At 41.7% G+C, this 26,321-nt stretch overlaps 1 protein-coding gene across 3 annotated transcripts in view; it reads right to left on the bottom strand.

Annotated features, from left to right (window-relative positions):
* The window catches only part of PHF20 (PHD finger protein 20), a 120,766-nt gene that overhangs the window by 26,424 nt on the left and 68,021 nt on the right, over window positions 1–26,321 (bottom strand). For all 3 annotated transcript variants that reach the window (XM_079783522.1, XM_079783524.1, XM_079783523.1), the window contains 4 exons: window positions 11,057–11,335; window positions 2,828–2,926; window positions 1,752–1,919; window positions 652–830 (listed from right to left, as the gene is read on the bottom strand). In XM_079783522.1, the coding sequence (XP_079639648.1) occupies window positions 652–830; window positions 1,752–1,919; window positions 2,828–2,926; window positions 11,057–11,335 (725 nt within the window). The remainder of the gene's footprint in view (window positions 1–651; window positions 831–1,751; window positions 1,920–2,827; window positions 2,927–11,056; window positions 11,336–26,321) is intronic.

Below are 26,321 nucleotides of genomic sequence, written 5' to 3'. Positions count from 1 at the left end.
ACAGCCAGGCAGCTGCCAAGACACGTAGGGTATTTATGACAGCTCTTAGAGTCAGCTGGACAGGAACCACCTCCACCAGAACTGTGATTAAGAGCAAGAGAAGGACCAGAGGAAAGCAGGTGCAGGCCAGTGATGGTCTCCCCAAGCAGGCAGGGAGTCCACAAACACATTCCAGAGATGGAAATGACTAATACAAATACCAGGAAAATAAAGAACAAGAAACAGACAAGTTATATGCTGAGAGAGAAGGCCATTTCCTTAGGCCATAAGAAAACTTACCTCAGACAGAAGGTATGGATCCACAGGAAGATTATTCCAGAAATTTGGAGGGCCCTGCTGTTCAAATCCTCACAGTGTGACCACAGGCAAGGCCCTCCCTATTTGTGGATCCCAGCTGCCCCAGGCAGATCATGAGAGGTTTAGAGTCAATGAACCCTCAAGTTCTCTCTTCTTCTATTAATAAGCTATTTACACCAAGCCAAGATTCAGAGGAAGCTAAACCAAAAAGCAAAGCTCAATCTGCTGATAAAACTGCCTATCTGGGGCTTCTGACGTGACTACTTTTGCTGGCCTATAACTGTGGTCCCTCAAAATTCCCTCCAAGGACCAGCTTGTGCTTCTCTATACCTGTCTCCTGGAAGCTCTACCTACCTGAATCATAAAGTCATTTTCCTCCTGAATCTCACAGATGCAGCGGACCACTTCAAAATCATAGCGGTCATCCCCATCGAGTTCCTCATCTGGGTTGGTGGTCACATCGACGTCTTGGCCATACTCCTCATCGCTCCAAAGAAAGCTCTCAGAAGAGGACTCACTCAGATTATCCTCCTCTGAGAGGAAAGGGAAAGTAACAGGCACTATTTTAAATTATGTTACAAAATTTTTAAATCTTAGATTGTCAAGAGTAACAGCTTGTCATCTAGTAACAGCCCCAAATCATGTATGCTGAGAGAGAAGCCCAAGGTAAATGGCTGCTCAAAGTCACAGAGTTCATTGGCAAGAAGCTGTAACTCCTCCATGAACCACACAGATCATCATCCTTAATGACTCATATGTGTTCCTCAACCTCACCCCATCCAGCCAGGACCTGGCTTAGTCAAGTCTGTATCCAGAGCCACCTTTAAAACTGTGGATGGTGGTGAAAGGGGCAGATTCCAGGTATAATCAGAACTAAAATCACTAGGTCTTGGGGCCTGACTAGTTATAATTATAGGTAACCTTTACCTATTACTTATTCTGTAGACACTGTTCTAAATACTTTGCACATACTTAGCAACTCCTTTTAACACGTTAAGCGACCAGCCTGTTTTGTCTTCCGGACGGAAAGTACAGTGTCAGTCACCGGCGACTGACAGGGCACTTAATGTGTTAAACACACAATCATCCTACAAGTTGCTGGAGAAGGGGAACCTTCAAGGTTGACTCAGATTTCCTTGAGCAACCAGGTTGGATGCAGAGGCCATCAAATAAGAAATGACCGAATGGGGAGCAGGTGTGCAAGGGGATGGGGATAATGAATTTAGTTATAGACACACTGGCTTGAAGGTACCTGAGAGACCAAAGTTGGAAATAATGAAACTTTAAGGAAGGCACAGCTAATGGCCTTTATTTAATTTGATGTACTTATTTTAAAAATATAAAAGATTATACTTGCAGAGGGCCTGAAGAGCAGATTACAATATCAACGTAATTCCAGTCTTGTCAGACTACAGAGCTATACAAATGATCAAGCCAGCAGAGAGCCTCCTTACCAGGTACTTTCATCACTTTCCCTTTGTTGTTTCCAGATTCTGAGCCATGGAGCTGTGGGCTCATATGGACCCCAGGCTTGTGTGAGGACCCACACCTGGTGACAGCAAATGCCTTGGGTGGAGAAGGTTCCTGGCAGGTGTCACTGATCTCCTCACTGCAGGGGCATTCTAAAAAAACAAGATCAGAAAGGAATAAGCACCCACCCCCGGACATCTTCAGGGCATTCTAGAATCAACCCCATCCAACCAATAGCTCTGCTGCTTAAACAGCTAAAAGGCTCAGGAGCAAAGTGGTATGGAGGAGAGATTTGGGGATTAATTCTTCTGGCTACTTCTGAGAACCTCAAAACCAAAAGCTTCCCCTTCATCATCACCCTTCTTCCCTGATCTTTTCTGATAAAACTGTTTTTCTAAGCCAGAAGATTATTTTTCTAAGCCTAGTTCCCAAGGTTGGAAAACTGATTTTCTTTGAAAATAAACTTTTTTGGTGAGATCTAGACACACACTTTTCAAGAAGTGAATCCTGCCCAACTGGTAAGGCTCAGTGGATGAATATCAACCTATGAACCAGAAGTCATGGTTCGATTCCAGGTCAGGGCACTTGCCCAGGTTGCAGGCTCCATCTCCAGTAGGGAATGAAAGATTCTCTGTCATCATTGATGTTTCTATCTTTCTCTCCCTCTCCCTTCCTCTCTAAAATTAAATAATAATAATAATAAATGAATCCTTTCCTGAAATATTTCAGAGATGTGTGTTTGAATCGTGTGTGCAAACAAATACAGTCCTTTATCTGCATATCCTCTGCTACCAGGATGCTTTCCTATGCACTGCCCTATGGAAGAGCACACTGGCCAATGAAGTAAGAGGGAGGGCTTTCCTAAATTCCAATGTGGTATTATAACTCCCAGGGTGAGTAGGCTTCTCCCCAGCCAGGGCTAAGCCTAGCAGGTCAGTAAAGGCCTGCTGACCTTCCTCTCCTCCGTGCAAGCTCAGAGGCCAGGACCGGGGAGAAAGCAACCCCTCAGCCCACCCATGTTAAGGAAACCCAAGTGAAACACCCTCCAGGAAAAAATTACCAGGTTTGGTTTTCTTCTTCTTTTTCTTTTTCTTCTTTGGCTTCATTCTCACAAACTCTTTGAATTTCTTCTCTTTATTCTTTTCCTTGTCTTTTGCAGCTAGAATTAAATACAAGTGTAAGTACTGGCATTCTAACATTTTGTTTACAACTCTTGGGGTGTTTATGCTTAAGCATGGCCAATGTGAAGAACTAAAACAAATGGTAGAACAGAATTCTGGGTCTGGTTCTGTCCTCAGGGCGCTGTAGCCCTTTCTCCATCACCTTAGCCTTTAGACCTGGGGTCAGCAAACTCTGGCCCACTGCCTGTTATTGTAAATAAGTTTTATTAAAACACACCATGCTCATTCGTTATATTCTGACTATAACTGCTTTCATATGTCAACCACAGAGCTGACAGAGACCTTGTGGCTCTCAAAGCTGAAGATATTTATTGTCTGGCCCTTTACAGAAAAAAAGTTTCCCAACCTTACTTTTATCAGTGCTTCTCAACACTGGATACATACTGCAATCACCAGGGAAGATTTTTAAAAAGTGATTGCCCAGGTCCCACCCACAGAAATTCTGATTTTATTGGCTTGAGGTGTGACCTGGGTGTCAGGACTTTGTTTTATACTTTTTTCCCCCTTTTATAATTGAGATACAATTCACAAAACCTAATTTTTGTGAATTATACCCATTAAAAATGAACAATTCACCAAATACCACAACTTCATTCTCTGCTACTCTTCACAGCAAAATTCCTTAAGTTATCAATACTCCCTGTCCAAACTTTTTGTCCCCACACAACACTCCTAACTCAACATCGTACTATACTTATTAGCCAGTACAGTAAGATAAGGAAATAAAATACAGATTGGGAAGGGAAGAACTAAAACTCCATTTGCAGAGACATGATTATCTATGCAGAAAAATCCCAAAGAATTAACAAAACAAAAACTGGAACTAATAGTGATTATGGTAAGGCTGCAAAATACAAGGTTAATATACAAAAGTCCATTGCTTTTCCATAGATTTGAAATCAGTAAATAGTAAGGAGGCCTGTATGTCTCCATCAGAAGTGAAATTAGAATTAGGCTAAGAAAAAGATGATGATGTGGGCTACCGGCAGATCATGCAGGGCAGTGGTTCTCAACCTTTCTAATGCAGTTCCTCATGTTGTGGTGACCCCCAACCATAAAATTATTTTCGTTGCTACTTCATAACTGTAATTTTGCTACTGTTATGAATCGTAATGTAAATATCTGTATTTTCCGATGGTCTTAGGCGACCCTGCTAGTGGTTCTCAACCTGTGGGTCGAGACCCTGCTACCAGTTCTCAACCTGTCGCGACCCACAGGTTGAGAACCACTAGCAGGGTCGCTTAAAACCATCGGAAAACACAGATATTTACCTTACGATTCATAACGGTAGCAAAATTACAGTTATGAAGTAGCAATGAAAATAATTTTATGGTTGGGGGTCACCACAACATGAGGAACTGTATTAAAGGGTCGCGGCATTAGAAAGGTTGAGAACCACTGATGTAGGGCCTTATAAGGAAGTTGGCCTTTACCATGAGTGACTTAGGAGGCTACTGAAAGGAAGGAGTACTAGGAGTACTATGATGTATCTTCACCTACTCACATATAGAAACTGTTGCCCAATCCAATTTTTAATTTGTAAGTTCTGGTTAAAATTACCTCCAAACTAAACTGTACCCATTAGTTTTGTGAAATGCTAACAGCAATAACCCCAATTAGTAGCAGAACTGGCTGAAGGAGAGGTATCACCTACGTCCTGGATCCTTGAGATAGAGAGATGGAGATGCAGGTTATAAATACCCAAAATCTAGGCCATACCCAGTTAGCACCTAAGTATGGGAGTTCCTTTGGGCTTCTCAACAACAATCTCCTTTGCATTTACCATTTTATAAAACAGCATCAGCCCTAACTGGTTTGGCTCAGTGGATAGAGCATTGGCCTGCGGACTGAAGGGTCCCGGGTTCAATCCGGTCAAGGGCACATGCCCGGGTTGCAGGCCTGATCCCCAGTAGGGGGCATGCAGGAGGCAGCTGATCAATGACTTGCTCTCATCACTAATGTTTCTATCTCTCTCTCCCTCTCCCTTCCTCTCTGAAATCAATAAAAATATAAAACAAAAACAAAGAAACAAAAACAGCATCACATCCTTTAGGGAAACCAGCAGTAGGCAGTAAGAGAAGGATGGGGCAACTCATTCCATACAAGGGATTCCTGAAGACCCCATATTATTCAAACTCACATAATTCCTGACTAATGTTCCCATAAAATGAAGGTATAATAAACACACTCTCATTGGCCTACCGGCTTTGAAATCATGTGGTTGATGAGTTTTCTCAATTTCTTGGGATTTATATTAATTCAAATTTTGTACATTAAGATAAGATTTTTTAGTATCACACACTTCAAAGTCTTAAACTTCAATTTTGCATAAAATACAGCTATACCATAACATTATTACTACGTTGCAGAGGAAGAAGTGAAATTCAGAGAAGCTGCAAAATCACATAAACTGGTGTACAGAAAAAGATGAACTCAGATCTATTAAAAGATCTGGGAAGCCTTGGGCCCTGTAATAGGAAACGAGCACATGACATGGAGCTGCTCTATAGTTCAACACCACAACCACCCCTTCCTTGACTGTGCACGTTTCTTTGCTCACTTAGTACTTGCTAATGTAGCAGACATTGTGGGTATCTCCCATAACCTCCCCTACCCTTACTTCATTGTGCAGCATTTAAGGGGTTTGGACAGAAATGACTCCACATTGAGCTAAACCAATAAGAGTAATCCCCTGCCCCTTGTCACAGTGATAGCCTTAGATAATCTGAACCTGGGCCAACTGGTTCGTAAGGCAGGAACAGGAATGGACTAATCTGACCCAAACTTTGGACTCTGGTCCAACACTTATTAAAAGAGTAAAAAGCTCTTACCCTCTTGTTAAATTTGAATGAAGCAGCATATGTTATGGGCTACCATCCTATAACAAAGGTACTCAACCTGAAAACAGCAGTGACAGGTGAGATAGTAAGACACTAGGTCAGTGATGGCGAACCTATGACATGCGTGTCAGCACTGACAAGCGTAGCCATTTCTGATGACACGCAGCCGCTGAGGTGGCCGCATGCCGAGGATGAAACATTTGCTGCTCCTGAGGATGAAACATTTGCGAAATAACGTTTTTTCCTCAAAGTGACACACTACCCGAGTTATGCTCAGTTTTTTGGCGAAGTTTGACACACCAAGCTCAAAAGGTTGCCCATCACTGGACTAGAGCATGTTCTGATCTGCACGAGGGGATGGCAGCTCAAGGACATAGTAGAAGTGTGTATGCTCTTGGAGAGATTCTCATTGCCTATCAGAGGAAGTGATGCTCACGACCTAACACCATCATTTCACCATGTCTACTCTCCCAGCTTTATCTCCCATCATCCCCCACCAGGCATCCCACCCAGATATCAGCCCAAAATGGCCCTCCAATAAATCTCTCCCTCAAGCCCTATATTTTTCTATTGTAGCTCATATGACACAGACTGCTATGCATTCTCCAATACCCTTTTCTCCACTTCTTCTACAAGAAAAGAATACATTTTCCAGCTTCCCCGGACAGAGTTACAGCCAGGTACACATATTTGGGATATGAACAGAAGTGATTGTGGTACTTTTGGGTTGTGCCCTTAAAAGAAAGATGCATGCCCTCCCTTTCCCTTCCCAGCAGCTAAAAGACAGGCAAGATGATAAGCAATTCTGGATCATGCAGAGGAGAGCAACACCTTAACCTTAGGCCTGATGGAACAATGAGGAAAAGGCTAGTCCTGGACAATTTCATAGAGCCACTGTGGGAGCTTGCAGTCTGACCAGAGAAGGAAATAAACCTGTCTTGTTAAAGCCAACTACTTTGACATAGTAATCTATACCCTAATTAAGTTCATATTACTCTCTTCCATTAAAGGAAAAAGCACTAGTCCCTATGAGAAGGCCAGTCTAATACCACAAGAAAAAATGTGCAGATGGTGACAAAGAAGCGCCCACTGCCCAAAGGCTCATTCTGGCCTAAAGCTAAGATTTATTCAGAGTGAGAACATGAACCAAAGGTTCCCTTTTGTCCTAGAATATTCTTTGTGAGCCAAACCTCTACTCTGGACTGAACTCACATATGCAGAAACAAACCCAATACAGTACCAAGGAAGCCTAAACTTGCCCCTGAAGAGAATTTATTAAATGTATTCTAGTACTGTAAGAAACCTCATTTGGAAAAGTAAATCTACACTGACCTTCCAAATTCACTTATGAGACTAAAGGGAAGAGGAAACATCTGAAAGCAAGAGTCAGAAGGGCACTTTAGGGACTATCATGACAGTTTGTTGTCCTCAATGACTCTAAACCTTTGCTCTGCTTGTTCCCAGCACAGGGATGCCTTTCCTATTCCTCTGACTTCTGGTCCAACCCTTACCTACGCATACCCTTTAAAGCTAACTCAAATGCCATCTTCTCTCAACATCTCACCCTGCTCTATAGGCAAAATCTGAATCTGTGTCCCCACAGTACTTTATATGTCCCTGACATTGGACTTAGCCCTTTTCACTGTATCTGTTCACGTGCTTTTGTACCCATATGAAAAGTCCTTGTCTTATTCATACTTAGTCCTACCTCATCACTTCAGAAACAAGGAAGTCAGATCTGTGATGAGCTGAGAGCACAAGTAGACAATAGCAGGACTGCTACTAAGATTTGGTCTTTGGCCCAGCCAATGTGGTTAAGTAGTTGAGCATTAACCTATGAACCAGCAGGCTTTGGTGATCAGGGCACATGCCCAGGTTTCAGGCTCCATCCCCAGTAGCGGGTGTGCAGGAGGCAGCCAATCAATGATTCTCTTTCATCACTGATGTTTCTCTCTCCCTCTCCCTTCCTCTCTGAAAACAATAAAAATATCTATTTAAAAAGAAAATAAAGACTCAGTCTCTGGACTCTCAGACCAGAACTGCTTCTCCCACTCAACAGAAGAGCTTCTCCCACTCAACATTACTGGCAGGAAAATTGAGGGGTTACACCAAAAATCATCTTTGCAGAGTTTTCTGGTCAGGAATCTCCCTCTGAGAAAACTATTAGAACCCAAGTTTCCATTGGTCATAATCTGAGCACTCAGCATAAGGAGGGTATTTTTTTTACAGTAATTATCCCCAAGCAACACAAATTCTTTAATATTCTGTTTTCCACTTAAGCATAAGGTCAAGTTCACAATGCCTGTAAACCAGGACACAGGCTGCCTGGTGTCAGAGTCTCACCCGGAAACATCTCCCCAGCTGAACTCCCCTCAAATGTCTGAAATTCTACTCCTAAAGATAAGGGTTTTCTTAGCAAGTCTGAGGTGAAACTTAGATATGCCAAAAATACAAGTGAGCTATTAAGCTGGTTTTATTCTTTCAAAACTTAAGAAATTTAGTTATCAGATTAGTCAAGTACCAGCAAAACAGTGAGGAAATGGTCAGAGGCCTTGATGGGAGAAAAGTAAGAGGAGATGCCTGGAACAGGGGGTGCCTTCTGGGGCGCTGGGGCCTGTGGAATCTCCTGAATACCCTGCTATGTTTGCTCTCATTGATAGCCAGCAGCATGAACATGTCTACTGACCTGGGTTCACAGATTATAATAACAGAGGCTCCTGCTGGTTAGTGGCAGAGGCAGGAATTAATTATTTAGATCAATTAGCCTATGGTAAAAAATTGGCTTCATTATACATTGTTTCACTTAAAGTCACAGAACCTACTGACAACATAAAGTGAAGACTTACTTTATATTAATACTACTGGCCCAGTGCACAAAATTCGTGCATGGGGGGGGGGGGGTAATCTAGGACTGCTGGCTCCTAACCACTCACCTGCCTGCCTGCCTGATAGCCACTAACTGCCCTCTGCCTGCCTGATTGCCCCTAACCCCTCTGCCTGCCTGCCTGATCCCCCTAACTGCCCTCCCCTGCTGGCCTGATCTTGCCCCTAACTGCTCTCCCCTGCCTGCCTGATTGCCCCTAAATGTCTCTACCTGCCTGATCATCCCTAACTGCCCTCCCCTGCCGACCTGATCTCGCCCCCAACTGCCCTCCCATGCCGGCCTCATTGCCCCCAACCCCCTGCTGGCCTGATCTTGCCCCCAACTGCCCTCCCCTGCCGGCCTGATTGCCCCTACCTGCCTCTGCCTCGGCCTCCACCACCATGGCTTTGTCCAGAAGGAAGTCAGATGTCCGGTCGACCTGGTCTAATTAGCATATTACCCTTTTATTAGTATAGATTATATAGGATAGGATTGCTTAAATGGGGGAAAAGCCTTTTTTAGCAGGAGGAGATGCTCTTGGCAGACAAAAATACGTAATCCCTATATCTGGACTGATAGCCAGCCATATGACTATACTGCCAAACCAGTCATTAAAAAATTGAACTGACTTCTTACACCTTACACCAAACAGCAGTTGCCCTTAAAACCCCTCCTCAGTCGCCACCTTAGGTTCTACCTTCACAGTTCACCAAGATTTGGTTCTGATTGGTCGGTTTCTATTACAGTCAGTGTCAAAAGCTCCGCCTCCTAGGTAGCCATTGGCTCCTCGCAGTTCACCCAGATTTGGTTCTGATTGGTCAGTTTCTATGCCAGTCAGCGTCAAAAGCTCCACCTCCTAGGAAGCCATTGGCTCCTCGCAGTTCACCCAGATTTGGTTCTGATCGATCGATTTCTATGCCAGTCAGCATCTCTGGGCCTATCTCTGGGCCTGATCAGAGAGGCGGGGCTGATCAGCAGCCCCGTAGCTGCTGGCAAGGCCCAGAGAGAAAGAGAGGCAAGGGCTGATCAACAGCTGCCACAGAGGCTTCAGATCAGACCCTGCTTCTCTCTCCGGGCCTCTCTCCAGGTCTCTCTCCGGGCCTGATCTGCAGCCCCCTCAGCAGTCAGTGCTGGGTCGCCACGGCGCCCACAGCGCAGCAGTCAGTGCTGGGTCACCACGGCAACACAGCATTGACTGCAGGACCGACTTTCAATGTTTGGTCATCCGTTCGGTCATTTTGGACGTTACGGACCCTGGCTCTTTATATATATAGTTGAGATCCAAGAGCAGTAAATAAAAGTAGGAACTCAATCACCTAGGTTTCTTAATTACACCAAATAGTAACACCCTGTCTATTGGTTTCATACACAGGGTCAAGAGACCACCTTAGTCTGCATGACCCTGCCCTACTGTCCTGAAACCTGATTTTATACATGCTGTCAGATGCCCCAGGAGTTTCACATGCCATCGAATACCTATGTATTTTAATGGATAAGCTATAAGCTAAATATTATAATAATAATAGCGTAATATGCTAATTACACCGGACAACCTTCTGGATGAAGCCAGGGCTGTGAGGGAAGCCTGGGTCCCAGGTACCTGCTGGCGGCCAGAGGGAATCCTGGGTCCCAGGTGTCAGAGGAAAACCGGTGCCGGCAGCCAGGGAAAGGAAGGCCTACTCTTGCACTAATTTCGTGCATCGGGCCTCTAGTATACAATAATGTTACAGTTTTAGGTAAAAAGCCAGGAAGCTTGTAGAATTTACTGAAAACTCACTAATTCTCCTGCAATTCCCCAGAAAAAAATGTAATTTTTCAATTTCTGTAAGTTTCAGAAGAAATCTCCTAGAAGGTTCTCTGTAATAAAACATGAGCATGAGATTTTATGGTAGCCCTTACTACCACCAGGGTAGTGTCTATGCAAAATAAACAATGCTATAATGAAACATTTTCAGTTGCAATTATCATAAAATCAAGACTCAAATTTTGACCACACAGGAAAATCACATATCATCTTTTAGTTCTTTTGTTCCTCTGTCCTGCAGGCAGGGATGGGGGATGGGATGACTGCAGCCATGCTGTTCTGAGCACAAGTTCTCCTGCTGGCTCTGGAAGAAGTTCCCTTTCCTTGACTGTCCCTACTTCATACTGGAAATACCAAAAGCCTTCAAAGGCCAAGTGACTTTCTCAGGGTAACTTGAACAGCAAGAGGCTGAGGTAAGAATGAGTTAGGTATTTCTGCTTCCCCCATAATGCAATCCCTGAGGATCACGTGTCATTTTCAATCTTTTGGTACTCAATTGGACCATATCAACACCTGCTTTCTATGTTAGAAATGTAACCACTGAGACTTGAGCAGCAGTGTGTTCCATGATACAGATACAACACAGAATGAAAATACTTACTTGGGGAACTGGCAGAGACTCGCTTCCTGGTCAGGCTCTCCTGGCTGGCCCTATCTGAAGCTGAAGAACCTCTTGTTTGGACATGCCTCTTTCCTAGGCTCTCCTCTGGCTCTGGAGACTTCTCCATTCCATGGAAATACTTCATGTGATAGTGCAACAGCTTGGCTTTGCGGAAAAATTTTAAACAATCCACAACCTTGCACCTAAATTTGTGGTCTAGGTCAACAGCTGGTGCTTTAGATGTCACAATATCACCTGTTTTCTTAAAAGTATTTGTTACTAGAAAAAAAAACAAAAAAACAAAGATCCCTTGTGTTTATACTAGTTGTTACAAAACACACATTAACACAATGAAATAGAAAGTGAAAGAATAGCATGCATATGTAGCTGGAGATATCAATCAGACTGCCATTATCTCCCAATGATTACTGTTTGGAGAGAAGAAATAGAACTTTAGGGTAAATAACAGAGACTCAACTGTAATTCACATTTTGAAAGAAGAGATCAACATGCTGTTGTTTTCTGAAGCTGCCCTAGTTCTCAGACTTTGGGAAAAGAAGGGAAAATCCTAAAAACAAAAATCAGGATCCCACCCCAGCACTTGTCACTCATGAATTGGGCCAGACTCAGATTCACCAGCATTCCAGTAGCAATCTGTGTGGACAGAACTAGGGATTCTTCTAGTGGGATCTCTTTATACACCTAAGGGATCTTACAGCAGTTTTTACACAAGGACAGTGTAACTGTTACAAAGGTTTTAGTATAGAATGTTTTTGAGATTTCACTACCATGTACTTTGTTTCATCAAAAGGGCTCAGAGACTATAAAAAAACAAACAATTGAATGGAGCTGGAAGGCATGAGGAGAACTTAAGAGGGCTCAATGATCAAATTCAAGAGACAAAGTTTGACCCCCACCCCCTAGAAAAAAACAAACAGAAGGCAATGGTCTATCATGCATCAGTGACAAAAAATAAAGCTGTCACAAGGCCTTCATGTGTTAGAAAATCTGTTTATTGAGGAATCCCTTCAGGGCCCTCACTTGATGAGAGCAATCACCTTAAACTCAAGCCATACCTCTACAGAATAGGTTACTCAAGAATATGCTCTCTTGAGTGAAACAAGTTTTTCCTAAATGCAATGAATGATACAAGTTCCACTAGAAGCAAATAGTGTGCTAAAAATTCATAAATATGATTACTTTCTGAAGTACATTCCATAATCAAAATAAATTTTTAAATCCTTAAACTCAATCTAAATCATACTCTATGGAGCACTAGGGTATGATTTCAAAACTGGTAGGCTTGATGAGCTGATGGATGCTGTTATATAGGCAATTCAAACAAGTAAAAAATTATATACACACATCCCAAAGCAGAACTCCTTAAAATCATTTTCCATCCGGACAAGAGATATAAGAAAGAGGCTCAAATCAGTTAGATGCAGTTAAGAGAAGAAAAAGTAACATGAAGTAAAATGGAATACATATTTCTCAAACTAATACTATAGAACAAGCATATCAGTAGAGAAATTAAAAACTCTAACCTCTGCTATATTCTAAAATTCTTTCTTTCTTCCTTATTTAATTCTTTATTAAAACCAAATACAAATGGTTTCTCTCGAATTTCCTCCTTTTGGACCTATTAGGGTGAACCATATAAACTTGACATTTTTTTGTAGGATTAAAAAGGCTAATATTGGCCATTTCCTATGGTTCAGCCTAATAATTCCTTTTCTATATGACAGTATTTAAAAAATCATTCCAGACAACTCCACTTACCACTATGGAAACAAAGCTAAGGTCTGAGATCAGAGAGCATTACTGACTGCCCCACCTGAGGACGAGAGCAGCCAAGTTCAAGTAAACGCCACCATCCTTTGACTTGCATTTGTGAAAATTTACTTATTTTCACATTTGTGAAAATTTACTTATAATGCAAAAGAAGAATGCTTTAAAAAGAAAAAGAAGAATGCTAAAATACAAACATCTTTGAACTTAAGAAAATTTTAAGAATTGAAAATGACCTTCAGCAAGTGGTGCTGGGAAAACTGGACAGATACATGACAAGAAGAAAAAATAAACTGGACCACTCTCTTATACCATACTAGAGGCCTGGTGCACCAATTCATGCACCGGAGGGGTCCCTCAGCCTGACCTGCGCCCTCTCGCAATTTGGGACCCCTCAGGGGATGTCGTATTGTAGCAGTGTGGGATGTAGCAGTGCACCAAGTGGCAGGTGGCCAGGGAGGAGACCGAGCCAGGGCTGGGCACCACGCCACTCCCACTCATCCTGGCCCCGCTACACCTGCTGCCACCACTCAGTAGCACTGCAGCAGAGGCTCCCGCCACCACAGCTGCACTCGCCAGCCATGAGCCCAGCTTCTGGCTGAGTGGCGCTCCCGCTGTGGGAGCACACTGACCACCAGGAGGCAGCTCCTGCATTAAGTGTCTGCCCCCTGGTGGTCAGTGCCCATCACAGCGACCGGTCGACCAATAACAGCCATTAGGTTTTTATATATATAGATACAAAAATAAACTCAAAGTGGATTAGACTTACATGTAAGGCCTGAAACCATAAAACTCCTAGAAGAAAACATAGGTAGCAAACTATTTGACATCAGTCTGAGTAATGTGTTTTTGGCTATGTCCCCCCAAAAAAGAAAAACAAAGGCAAAAATAATCAAATAGAACTTCATGAAACTAAAAAATTTCTCCACAGCAAAGGAAACCATCAACAAAACAAAAGGAGGACCTACTAAATGGAAGAATATATTTGTAAATGATATATCCAATAAGGGGTTGATATCCAAACCATATAAGGAACTCATACAACTCAATATCAAAAAATAAAATAAACAATCCAAAAGTGAATGGAGGACATGAAGAGACATTTCTCCAAAGAAGACATACAGACAGCCAACAGAAATATGAAAAGATGCTCAACATCACTGATCATCAGGGAAATGCAAATAATACCACCTCCCACTAGAAAGAATGGCTGCCATAAAAAAATCAACAAATAATGTTTTGGCGAGGATGTGGAGAAAAGGGAACCCTAGTGTACTGTTAATAGGACTGCAAATTAGTGCAGCCACTACGGAAAACAGTATAAAGTTCCTCAAAAAACTAAAAATAGATCTACCATACGACCCAGCAATTCCACCTCTGGGTATTTATCTGAATAAAATGAAAACACTAATTTCAAAAGATATATGCACCCCTATTTTCATTGCAGCAATAGCCAAGATATGGAAGCAACCTAGGTGTCCATCAATATAATGAATGGATAAAGTAGATGTGGTATATATAAACAATGAAATATTACACAATAAAGAATGAAATATTATTTGCGACAACATGGATGGATGGACCTAGAGGGTATTATGCCAAGTGAAATATGTCAGTAGGAAGATAAATACTATCGTTTCACTTAATACAAATCTAAAAAAAAATACACACACAGAAACAGAGAGCAAAGGGATAGTTGCCAGAGGGAAGGAAGATGGGGATGAGTGAAAAAGGTAAACGAGAATATAGCTTACAATATAGTCATAGGTTTGCAGTGACAGATGATTACTAGAATTAGTGGAATGATCACATTGTAAGGCATAAAATGTCAAATCACTATATTCAACACCTAAACTAATAATATACCAATTATATATAAATGAAATAATTTTTAAATAAAAATGTTAAAGTCTATATATGAAAAAAGAGTTGAAAATAAGAACTTTGAACCAATTTTATAAAAAATTACTGCCCAGCCAGTGTTGCTCAATGGTTGAGCTTCAACCCAGGAACCAAGAGGTCCCTGGTTTGATTCCAGTCAGGGCACATGCCCAGGTTGTGAGCTCGATCCCCAGAAGGGGGCATGTAGGAGGCAGCTGATTGATGTTTCTCAGTTTCTATCTCTATATCCCTCTCCCTTCCTCTCTCTCTAAAAATCAATAAAAACATATTTTAAAAATATATATAGCCCAGCCGGTGTGCTCAGTGGTTAACAGTCAACCTATGAACCAGAAGGTCATAGTTAGATTCCCGGTCAGGGCACACATCCAGGTTGTGGGCTTAACCCCCTATAAGGGGCATGCAGGAGGCAGCCGATCGATGATTCTCTCTCATCATTGATGTTTCTCTCTCTCTCTCCTTCTCTCTTCCTCTCTGAAATCAATAAAAACATATTGAAAGATTGAGAAAATATATAATATAGCCTGACAGGTTGTTCAATGGTTAGAACGTCAGCCCAAAGACTGAAGGGTTGCAGGTTCAATTTCTGGTCAAGGGCACATACCTCAGTTGCAGGTTCACTTTCCATCCCTGGTTGGGGTGCTTGCAGGAGGCAACCAATTGATGTGTCTCTCTCACGTCCATGTTCTTTCTTTCTCTTTCTTTCTCCCCACCACCCCCCCACCCGCCCCCGCCGCTTCCACTCTGTCTGAAAATCAATGGAAAAAATATTCTCGGGTGAGAATTAAAAAAAAAAAAAAAATGGGCTCTGCAGCTGGACAACCTGGTTTAAATCCTGAGTCTTCTACTTACTCCTGCCTCAGTTTCCTCATGTGCAGGATGGAGATAATAATGATAACTTCACTGAGTTGTGAGAATTAAATAAATTACATGCAAGGATCCTAGAAAAGTATCTGGCATTTAAGTGTCTTATTACTACAGAGTACTATTTTGGGTTGTGAACAAATGTTACTTATGAATAGCCTTTCAGGAATTAACCTGTTTATAAGTAGAAGAACAGAAGTCACTACACTCCCACCTTCAGTGCATGCTCATGCCAGAGGCATTATGCTATATAATGGAAATGGCCAATTTTAAAGTCAACTTTACCCTTCATTAGTTGTATAAATAAGCTGTGCACATTTTTAAAATATTCTGATTATTCAGTTTCTCATATATAAAGGTAATAGTAACACCTATTTCAAAGCGCTAGAGAGAGGGCTATAAATAGCATGTACTTGGCCCAAAGCAGGCCATCCTATAAAATAAAAGGCTAACATGCAAACTGACCGAATGGTGGAACAACCAGTTGCTATGATGTGCACTGACACCAGGGGGCAGACACTCAACGCAGGAGCTGCTCCCTGGTGGTCAGTGCACTCCCACAGGGGGAGCGCCGCTCAGCCAGAAGCCCTGAGCTGGGCTCACGGCTGGCGAGCGCAGCGGCGATGGCAGGAGTCTCTCTCCCCTCCACAGCAGTGCTAAGGATTTCCCCTGAGGGCTCCCAGACTGCGAGAGGGCGCAGGCCTGGCTGAGGAACCCCCCCTGCCACTTGAGTGCATGAATTTCATGCACCGGGCCTCTAGTCTATATATATAAAAGCCTAAGCAACCGTTACAACTGGTCGACCAAACGACTGATCCACCAGTCGCTATGTTGCACACTGATCATCAGGGGGCAAACGCTCAATGCAGGAGCTGCCCCCGGTGGTCAGTGCACTCCCACAGCGAACCTACCGCGGCCGGCCAACCTCCTGCAGTCCCTCCCTCTGGCCGGCTGGCCAACCTCCCGTGGTCCCTCCCCCTGGGGATCAGTCCCAATCAGGACTGGGCAAGAAGGCCCCGATTGGCCCTGATTGCTGGCCAGGCTGAGGGACCCCACCCATGCACGATTTCATGCACCAGGCCTCTAGTTTCTAATATAAATACATCTTAGAAAATAGGCTTGTCATTTATGGAACATAGCTGGAAACAGCTGTTATAATTATCAACCAAATAAAACATCCCTTTGACCAGCACTCATAAGCTCTGGCTGGGAGACACATCATTCTAGTAAGCACTCACTTTTGTCTACATCCTTCTAAAAATGTGAAATCCAAAACCTGCTATAAACCAGTGGTATTATAATCCCCACCTTTTAGGACATCTTACTTTTACAAATGCAGCCAAAGATTTAAAAAAAAAAAAATCACATTATACTAATGCTAAGGAGTACCAAGCTTAGGCCATTAAAACTCTGAACTCTGTGTTGTCTTTTTAAAACATGGATTAAAGTGTATTTCCATGTTCCCCAAACAGTTTTGTCAAACTATATATTGGAAGTTACATTTACCCATATTAAACTCCATCTGATTATTTTATTCCAATAATTTTATAACCCTCGATTCTGTAATCCCATACATTCTTAGGTGTTTTGCCAAGTTGTTGATAAAGATCCAGTAGGAGAGAACTGAGGACTGCCTTTGGAATAGATTTTAGGCTGACACAATCAATTAAACTACACTGTGGGTAGAGTTGCCTGAGCCAATTCAATTTCATCTATGCAGATCACCAACACATTCATATATCTATTTCCTTCTTGTCCACAGATAGATTTCAAGAGAGATATGGTCAAACTATCTACTGAAATAAAGATATACCTGGTATGATAACACTATAGATCCCCAAAATTTATATGTTGAAGCCTAATCCCAAATATGGTATTTGGAGAAGGGGCTTTTGAGAGGTGATTAGGTTATAAATGGGATTAGTACCCTTATAAAAGAGACCCCAGAGAACTCTACTTCTCCATGTTTTCTAATGTGTTTATAATGGCCATATTATTTTCACAGTAGAAAAAGCAACAAAATTCTTTTACTTTTTCACATTATGCTCCTCCCCAGAAAGGTGTTCCTGTGACAAAACAAACAGGGTGGTGGAAGCATAGTCAAGAAACTGGGAGAGCCATTGGTTTCCATAAGTCCAAAGTTTCCATAAGTCCTGCTGGCCACTGTATACATAAGTCCAAAGTGTCACTCACAGGTATGTATTTCCCAAGGGGAGGAAGTTCATTTGGAACATGTGTCACTGGTGGCACCAGTTAAGGGATATCATCCACTCTTGAGATACTACAGTCCCTGTCAAAATGGAAGCAGTTACTAGGACACTGGGCAAAAAATATAGACATTAAATTCTTATGAAAGCCTGGGTCAAAAACTAGGGGTAATCAAATTACTCTTGGAGTAGAAAACAATTTATTCCTATTTTAGAAAGCAATATGGAAATCAGTATTTGCAAATGCTTATGGTATTACCATTTAAATGCTCTGTACTCTTCCTCATATTTAACATATTTTTGTTTGGCAATGCATAGAGCTCACTCTGGCTCCCAGGCTCAAAATCCAAACAATCACCCTTTGCTCTTTATTATTCCAAATTACTACTATACAGAGAAAAATAATACACAGATTTAAATTTCATTATAAGAATAGTAACCCTGAGGAATGTTTTCTTCACTTTTATTTTTGCTTTTTTTGGTGGTGATTGTGGAGGATAGACTATGTCTCCTAATAATCCCTGCTTCTTGGTATTCACATCCATGTATAAATCCCCTCACTCTGAGTGTAGGAAGGACTGACTGGTAGCTTGCCTCTAATAAAATAAGGCAACGGTGACAGTGTCACTTTCATGATTATGTTATGTAAGATTGTAGCATCCATCTTACTAGTAGGTACACTTTCTTGCTAACTGGATGAAACAAGCTGTTATGTTGTGAGTTATTCTATGAAGAGGCCCATGTGGCAAGGAACTGAGAGTGCCAGCAAAAAAACTGTAGCCCTCAGTCTGACTTCCTGCAAGGAACGGAATGCTGCCAACAACCATGTGAGCCTGGAAGCAGATCCTTCCCCAGCAGAATTTTCATATGAGAACACAGCCCTGGCCAACCCCTTGAATGCAGCCTTGCAGAGGATCCAGTTAAGCTGTGCCTGATTTCACCCATAGAAACTGAGAAAATAAATGTTTTAAGCCATTATACTTATTGTAATATTGTTAAACTAGAGGCCCGGTGCACGAATTCATGCACGGGTGGGTTCCCTTGGCCTGGCCGGCAATAGAGGCCTATCTGGGGGGCTGGTCGGCAGGGGGGAGGGACTGCGGAAGGTTGGCCAGCTGGGGGGGGAGGGGGCCGTGGGATATTAGCCGGCTGTGGGGGAGGGGCCAAGCGAGGTTGGCTGGCCAGGAAAAGGGGCCACGGGAGGTTGGCCAGCGGGGCGGGGGGGACCATGGGAGGTTGGCTGTGGGAGTGCACTGACCACCAGGGGGCAGCTCCTACATTGAGTGTCTGCCCCCTGGTAATCATTGCAAATCATAGCGACTGATCGACCGGTCGTTCTGATAGTTTGGTCCTAACAGTCACTTAGGCTTTTATATATATAGATAGCAATAAGATAATGTAGAGTAGGATTGGAAGCCCTCTCATTTTCTATATACTTGGTTAATGCTTTATACTTTCCCTTTTACAATAAGCATACATTACTTTTATACTAAAAAGGGTTTTTAAACTATATTTCTTGAAACTTGGCTTAGAAATAAATGTCCTAATTACACACACACCCTTTTTTGTATATTCGCTAGTACCTCAAAACCTCACAATTAGATGACTATGATGGTGATATTCAGTCTGATTGGTAATACTCAGTCTGGCATTCTAATCCCGTATCAATCGAAGTACCGTCTTGCTTTCTAAACTCATCTCCCATTAATTCAAACTAAGGCCTCAGCATCTGCCCTAGCCCATTGCTAGCCCCAGCAACTGCTTCATATTCCCACAGCTCATACTTCTGCTCATGCTGTGCCCTCTCCCTGCCATTCTTCCCTGGCTCAGCCAAGTCTTCACTTCCATCCAGACCCAGCTCACTCCACATGCAGAAAGGCGTCCAGGTGGCCCTGGCTCTCAGGGATCACATGCCATCAACTCCTGGCACAAATGACTTATCTGCTGCACCCCATCTTTAGCACCTTGGATATGCTCTTGGATCCTATTATTTGTCACTTCTCCAGCCAGAGTTAGATAAGGGCCACTTCTCATTGTTTTGTGTTTGCTCGGCACCAACCTCTAATACAGTTGGTATTCTAGTCAGCAATGATACCAAGTGAACCCAGTAGTTAAAACTTTTTTGACATGTACTTCAAATACTATAATGAATAAAACATTTTTCAGGTCTGTGAAGGAATAACTTTCTCAGCTTTGAAATAACAAAAGCAATAAATGAAAAACATGAACAGATTTAAATATTCACAGCAAGTCCAGTCAATTGCTTAAAGAAAATAATCCAGTCCTAGCTGGTTTGGCTCAGTGGATAGAGAATCAACCTGTGGACTGAAGGATCCTGAGTTGGATTCCGGTCAAGGGCACATGCCCGGGTTGCGGGCTCGATCCTCAGTAGAGGGCGTGATTCTCTCTCATTGATGTTTCTATCTCTCTCTGCCTCTCCCTTCCTCTCTGAAATCAATAAAAATATATTTTTTAAAAAAGGAAAATAATCCAAAAATGTTCACAGAGAAGCAGTTAAAAAAATTTATGAGAAGTCGGAATTATGTAATTCTAATCAGCCACTTAAAAGAATGAAGTAGCTCTGTACTTACTGATATGAGTAATCTCAAGATATATTATTAAGTGAAAACAGGAAGTTGCCCAGTACACAACTCCATGGGTGGTTAGGGGGGGGTGAGAGTAGAGGAAGATATAAAAACGCACAGAAAGGAAACCAGAAGGATAGAAATCTAACTGTTGATAGTGGTTACCTCTGGAGAGGGGCTTGGGCTAGGAAGGCAGGTGATAAAGAGGAACTTGCATATTTTCTCTGTTTACCCTAGGAACAATGAGCACACACAGCGCCCAGATCTTGGTTTCAAAATTCCCCATTTAAAAGAAAGAGAACTTCTTGGAGAAATAGCTGAATCCAGGGTTGGATAAGTTACAAGATGAGCTTTAAACAATTTGTTATGCCAGAAAGTAAATAAATGCTCAAAGAAGAGAAGAAACAGGAACAAGTTTGAAGGGCTCCCACTGGCCAAATATATGTCAATATGGGTTATTAAAATAAGTTAACGACAGAAACTGATTACAGCCCATAGAACAAAGTAAGAATCTATCAGTCCATGTGGATATAAATAAATACAACAAATAAAAAAGAAGGGAAATCTCTCCCTTACAATAGAATACAAACTAATAAATGTAGAAGTAATGATGAGAGTTGGAAATCACCATGTGGCAGCCATCATAATTAAAGGTGTTTCAAGCAAGAAATATCAATAAATGCTAAAATAGTAGGTGAACATTTAATAAAGAAAGGAGATATTTACATAGTCTCAAAGTAACCTCTCACAAGAAAAATTTTAATTATAAAAGAAAAAAATAATAGATTTACAGTAGAGAAACCTGGTAACTACTACTTTACACAAGTGATCACGGTTAACATCACCAATAAATAGGACAAACAGATACCATGTGCCTCCTGATACAACACACTTGAAAAGGACATGTTACTTACATGGTATTTCTGCTAAAAGTGAATAACCTTAACTAGCAGTCGCCAACCTTTCAGACCTCATGGACCACCAGTGATCCACGGACCACTGGCTGGCAACTGCTGTTCCAAAGGTTTGCTTAAACCAGCGGTTGCCCACCTTTCGGACCTTGCGGACTACCAGTTGGCAACCGCTGACCTAAACTAATCATGAGGATAAATCAGAAAATCCCAAATTGAAGAATATCATATTCTTCAGAAATGTCAAGATCATGAAAGACTGAAGAATTGTTTCAGATGAAAGGAGACTTTTTAAAATGACAATTAAATACAATGTGTCATTCAGTATTAGATCCTGACCAGAAGGAAAAAAAAAAAAGTTTTCCCACTTCTGCTATAAGGGGCATTATTGTGACAACTGATAAAGTTGGAACAAGGTCCTGATTTTGATAATTATATGGTAATGTAAGAGAACATCCTTATTTTTTAGGAAATATGTACTAAGGTATTGAGGGGTAAAGGTCTGCATCTTGTCTTCAAACAATTCAGAAAAAAATACTTTAAAAAAAACAGAAAAATAGGGTGGTGAAGGCCTGGGGCAGGGGCAGGCTAGAAGAAGTCAATGGGGGAAAAGGGGACATATGTAATACTTGCAACAATAAAGACTTTTTTTTTTAAGTGGGGGGGTGGAAAACACAAAAATGATAATAAAGCAAACATGGTAAATTACTAACAAGTACGGAATTTGATTGAAGATATATACACATAACTCGTTTTACTGAGCTTTGCTTTATTCAATTTCGAGAATATTGTGTTTCTTACAAACTGAAGGCAAGATTCTCCACAAGAAGAAAGATCACAACTCCCTTTATTGCTTTACTTGCTTTATTACAGTGGCCTATAATCAAACCTCAATATCTCCAAGGTATGCAGGAATTCTTTGTACTATGTTTGCAACTTTGTTATAAGTCTGAAATTATTTCTAAATAAAAACTTCTTAAAGGTGTTTTAAAAGTATATGCAGGGAAAACATATATGCAGGAAAAAATCTGAGGCCACAGAATATGTAAGTAGGAGGAAAGCAATCTTGCCAAGCCTATCCCCTGGACTGCAAAAAAATCTTAAAAGTATATGCAGGGAAAACATATATGCAGGAAAAAATTTGAGGCCACAGAATATGTAAATAGGAGGAAAGCAATCTTGCCAAGCCTATCCCCTGGACTGCAAATGTCTGCACTAAGCCCTCACAAAAATCACTGAGCATTTATTCCACAAGATGGCAAAGCTGCCCCAAATGCCAGAGCTGCTTTTGGAGCAGTTAATCCTCTCCTGCTCTGGACTAGATTTGCCTTCCCCAGCTCCTCCTCCTGCTGCCCAAGAACCTCCTTCATACTGATTTCTCAGATGATGACTCCATCCCAAGTTAGAAATTTCAAGACTGGCACCAGCTCGGGACAGAAATTACTAAACAATGACTAATCCAGCAGTATCCTGGCCTCAAGGGGCCTTGCTAGATGTTCTTGATGATGATACTGCCCTCCTTCCTGCTTACTTACAAAACACATTCCTGGTGAATGAGTTTTCAACAACCCCCTCCCCCCTCTCTCCCAGCAATCTTTCTGGATCATCCTGTACTCACCACTAAGCCCTGTTCCAAAAGGAACACCAGTAACACCATTCAACTTCCAGATCAAATTAAAAAATTCCTCCCCCACTCAAATGAAAGAATTCCAAAGGCACCACCATGTCTGGAACTGACATCACTTGTACCACACACTGCTCTTCAAGACTGGCCACCCTACTAATAAGCCTCTTACTCAGAGTGGACACACTGCTTCAAAGAGCAGTGGGAGGTTATCACATACTGTACAACTTCCCCAAGAGCATCACATACTGTACAACTTCCCTCAGGCAGGAACTTGATTTACAAAGCACCCAGCATCTCATCAGATGGCATTTAGGCACTCATTTGGAAGATGGGGGTCAGAGACCATGCATCACCACACCAGCCATCTAGGAAGTGTACAACTCTGGCTAAATCACTCCTTGGCAAATATTAGGCTCTTTGCCTAAAAAAAAGGGAGACTTAATAGTGAAAAATTAGAAATAACTTAAATGTCTTTCAGGAGAGGATAGTTAAGTTAAATAAATTTTTGGAATACTACACAGTAAAATAAATTACATGCAATTGTGAAAGAAGATATGAACTAACATGGAAGAATAACATAAATGAAAATGCAAGCCACTGAGTAATATAAGAATATGAGTCTATTATTGTGTTTTTTAAAAGCTATAAGTATGTTGATACATGCACAGAACCATATCTGGAAGGATGGAAAGCCACGCGCCAAATTGTAATATAGTTCTAGGGTGAGAAGGCTATAAAGGGAGGGCTTTTAACTTTTCCTAGCATGTATTGGCGAAACAGCAAAATGACCCTTTATAAAACACTTTAAAATAGGGGTCCCAAAAAGGGGGTATCTGTATTCCTCTCAACAATAAAGATGAAGGAGGAAGAGGAGGAGGGGGACGGGGAGGAGGAGGAGGGGGGGAGGAGGGGGAGGAGGGAGAGGAGAGGGAGGAGGGAGAGGAGGGGGGAGGGGGAGGAGGAGGAGGAGGAAGAAACACAAAAAAATAAATAAAATAAAATAGGAGTCCCAGAAGCCTTAATTCAGAGAGTAGTTATGAAAATTCATCAAGAACTAGTACTTATAAAGAATTAGTATTGCCCTAGCCGTTTTGGCTCAGTGGATAGACTGAAGGGTCTCAGGTTTCGATTCCGGCCAAGGGCACATGCCCAGGGTTGCAGGCTAGATCCCCAGTGGGGGGCATGCAGGAGGCAGTCGATCAATGATTCTCTCTCATCATTGATGTTTCTATCTCTCTCCCCCTTTCCCTTCCTCTCTGAAATCAATCTACACTAATAAAAGAGAAAGATGCAAATTGACCATACCTTCGCAATGCACACCAGCCAATCAGGAGTGAGTATGCAAATTAACCCAACAAAGACGGTGGGCTAATTTGATTACGCAGACACTGAGCAGCCAGGGCATTCCACACCACCCAGCCGCTCAGGGCCTCTGGGCAGCGTGGGAAGGCGGAAAGGCCGCTCCAGCCCGGAGCGAAGGCGGTGCCAGCAGCCAAGGGAAGGAAGGCCCATTCTTGCACGAATTTTCATGCATCAGGCATCTAGTAAAAATACATTAAAAATGAATAAATAAAATTTTTTAAAAGCATTAGTATTCCTTAGCATTTTGATTGTAAAAAATTAAATATCATTTAAAAATTAACATTAGCCCAGCCACTGTGGCTCAGTGACTGAACATTGACCTATGAACCAGGAGGTAAAGGTTCCCATCAGGGTACATGCTTGGGGTTATGGGTTCGATCCCCAGTAGGGGGCATGCAGGAGGCAGCCAATCAATGATTCTCTCTCATCATTGATGTTCCTATCTCTCTCTGCCTCTCCCTTCCTCTCTGAAATCAATAAAAATATATATATTTTAAAATGAATATTAAACAAAATCTTCATTGTTGTCTCCTTATGACTCAAAAATGATGACCATACTACATCCACAAAGTCTGGGATGACCTTAAGTTCTGTTATGTTTTTCAATGATGAAAATTAATGAGAAACTGAAGTGATTTCCCTTTAAAACCTTAGAAAACATATTAAAGTAATTTTTCACATTTTTAAAACATTCTTTATCTGGCCATATATATTGAGTTTTTAAATTCCCATATCCAGCAGAAATCTTGGGAAAAGAATCACAGCATCAAAAAATTGGACTAACTTGAAATTTTGTTTGGAAAAAATAGTGTCAACATTAGTAAATTAGAAATATTTAAGCTGGGCAATGAACAACCAATAACGCTATTCACCATTTACCAACTAGAAGTATCCAGGACAATCCAGTCTTACAAGTGCCTCCTTGAAGTCAAGGAGATAAGTTATTCATTTTGTGTGTTTTCCTAACCACCTCCAGCTTTCCTCTCCCCCCTCAAAGTTCTGGTATATAAGAAATGCTGCTCAAGTAATTGTTGAATGAATGAGCCAATGAATTAAATATTACCAACTACTTAGCTGATGAAATTACTGTTCCAATGGATCTATTTGCTCTGGTTGGGAATAAAAGTTATTCAATAAAAGTGTGCTGAATAAAAGGTGAGAGTGTAACTACTGTGCTTGCAGAATAGCAAGGAGGCCATGTGGCTGGGGCAGACTCAGTAAGAAGGAGAATGAGGAAAGATGAAGTTGGAGAGGTAGTAGGTGGCCAGAAAAAGCAGACCCACCGCAGGTCAGCAAAAGGATCTCATGGTCAAATACCAATAGTTCTGGGCAGTGGGAGACATAAATGTTAAGTTTTACTATTCTTGTACTTTTCTGGATTTTTCAAATTTATGAATATAAAAAAAAACAAGTTATCAAAAGAGTAACTAAATGAAGACAAGACCACTTCCATAAATGAGGTAAAGGTAACAGTAAAATCACTGGCCAAGTTTAAATAAGGTCCTGATTTTGGTAATTACACTGTGGTAATGTAAGAGAATGCTCCTTCTTTGATTTTTTATTTTACTGATTTGAGAGAGAGGGAGGAAGGGAAGCGAGGTGGGGGAGAGGGGAGAGAGGAACATCGATTTGTTCCACTTATTTCTGCAGTCACTGGTTGATTCTTGTATGTGCCCTGACTGGGGACTGAACCCACAACCTTAGCATATCGAGACAATGCACTAACCAACTGAGCTACCCAGCCAGGGTAAGAATATCCTTGCTTTCAGGAAATATACACCGAAGTATTTAAGGGTAAAAAAATCTGCAACTTACTTTCAAACAATTCAGAAAAAAATACTTTAAAATACCTTAAGGCCACAGAATAGCTACATAGGACTAAAGCAACCATACCAACACAAGAGAGCTACGTGAACATTTCAGGGCTATTCCCCTATTCTGCATTTTCAGTAGTTCCATAAACTCCTCAAAGCAACTGACCTCGGTTTGGCAGTAACTTACCTGCTCAGCCTTAACTCACTT

This window comes from Cnephaeus nilssonii (assembly GCF_951640355.1).
Source record: "Cnephaeus nilssonii genome assembly, chromosome: 11".
Taxonomy (NCBI): Eukaryota; Metazoa; Chordata; class Mammalia; order Chiroptera; family Vespertilionidae; genus Cnephaeus; species Cnephaeus nilssonii.
The sequence above is the reverse complement of the archived record's forward strand: the minus strand, read 5'-3'. Positions and strand labels throughout refer to the sequence as shown.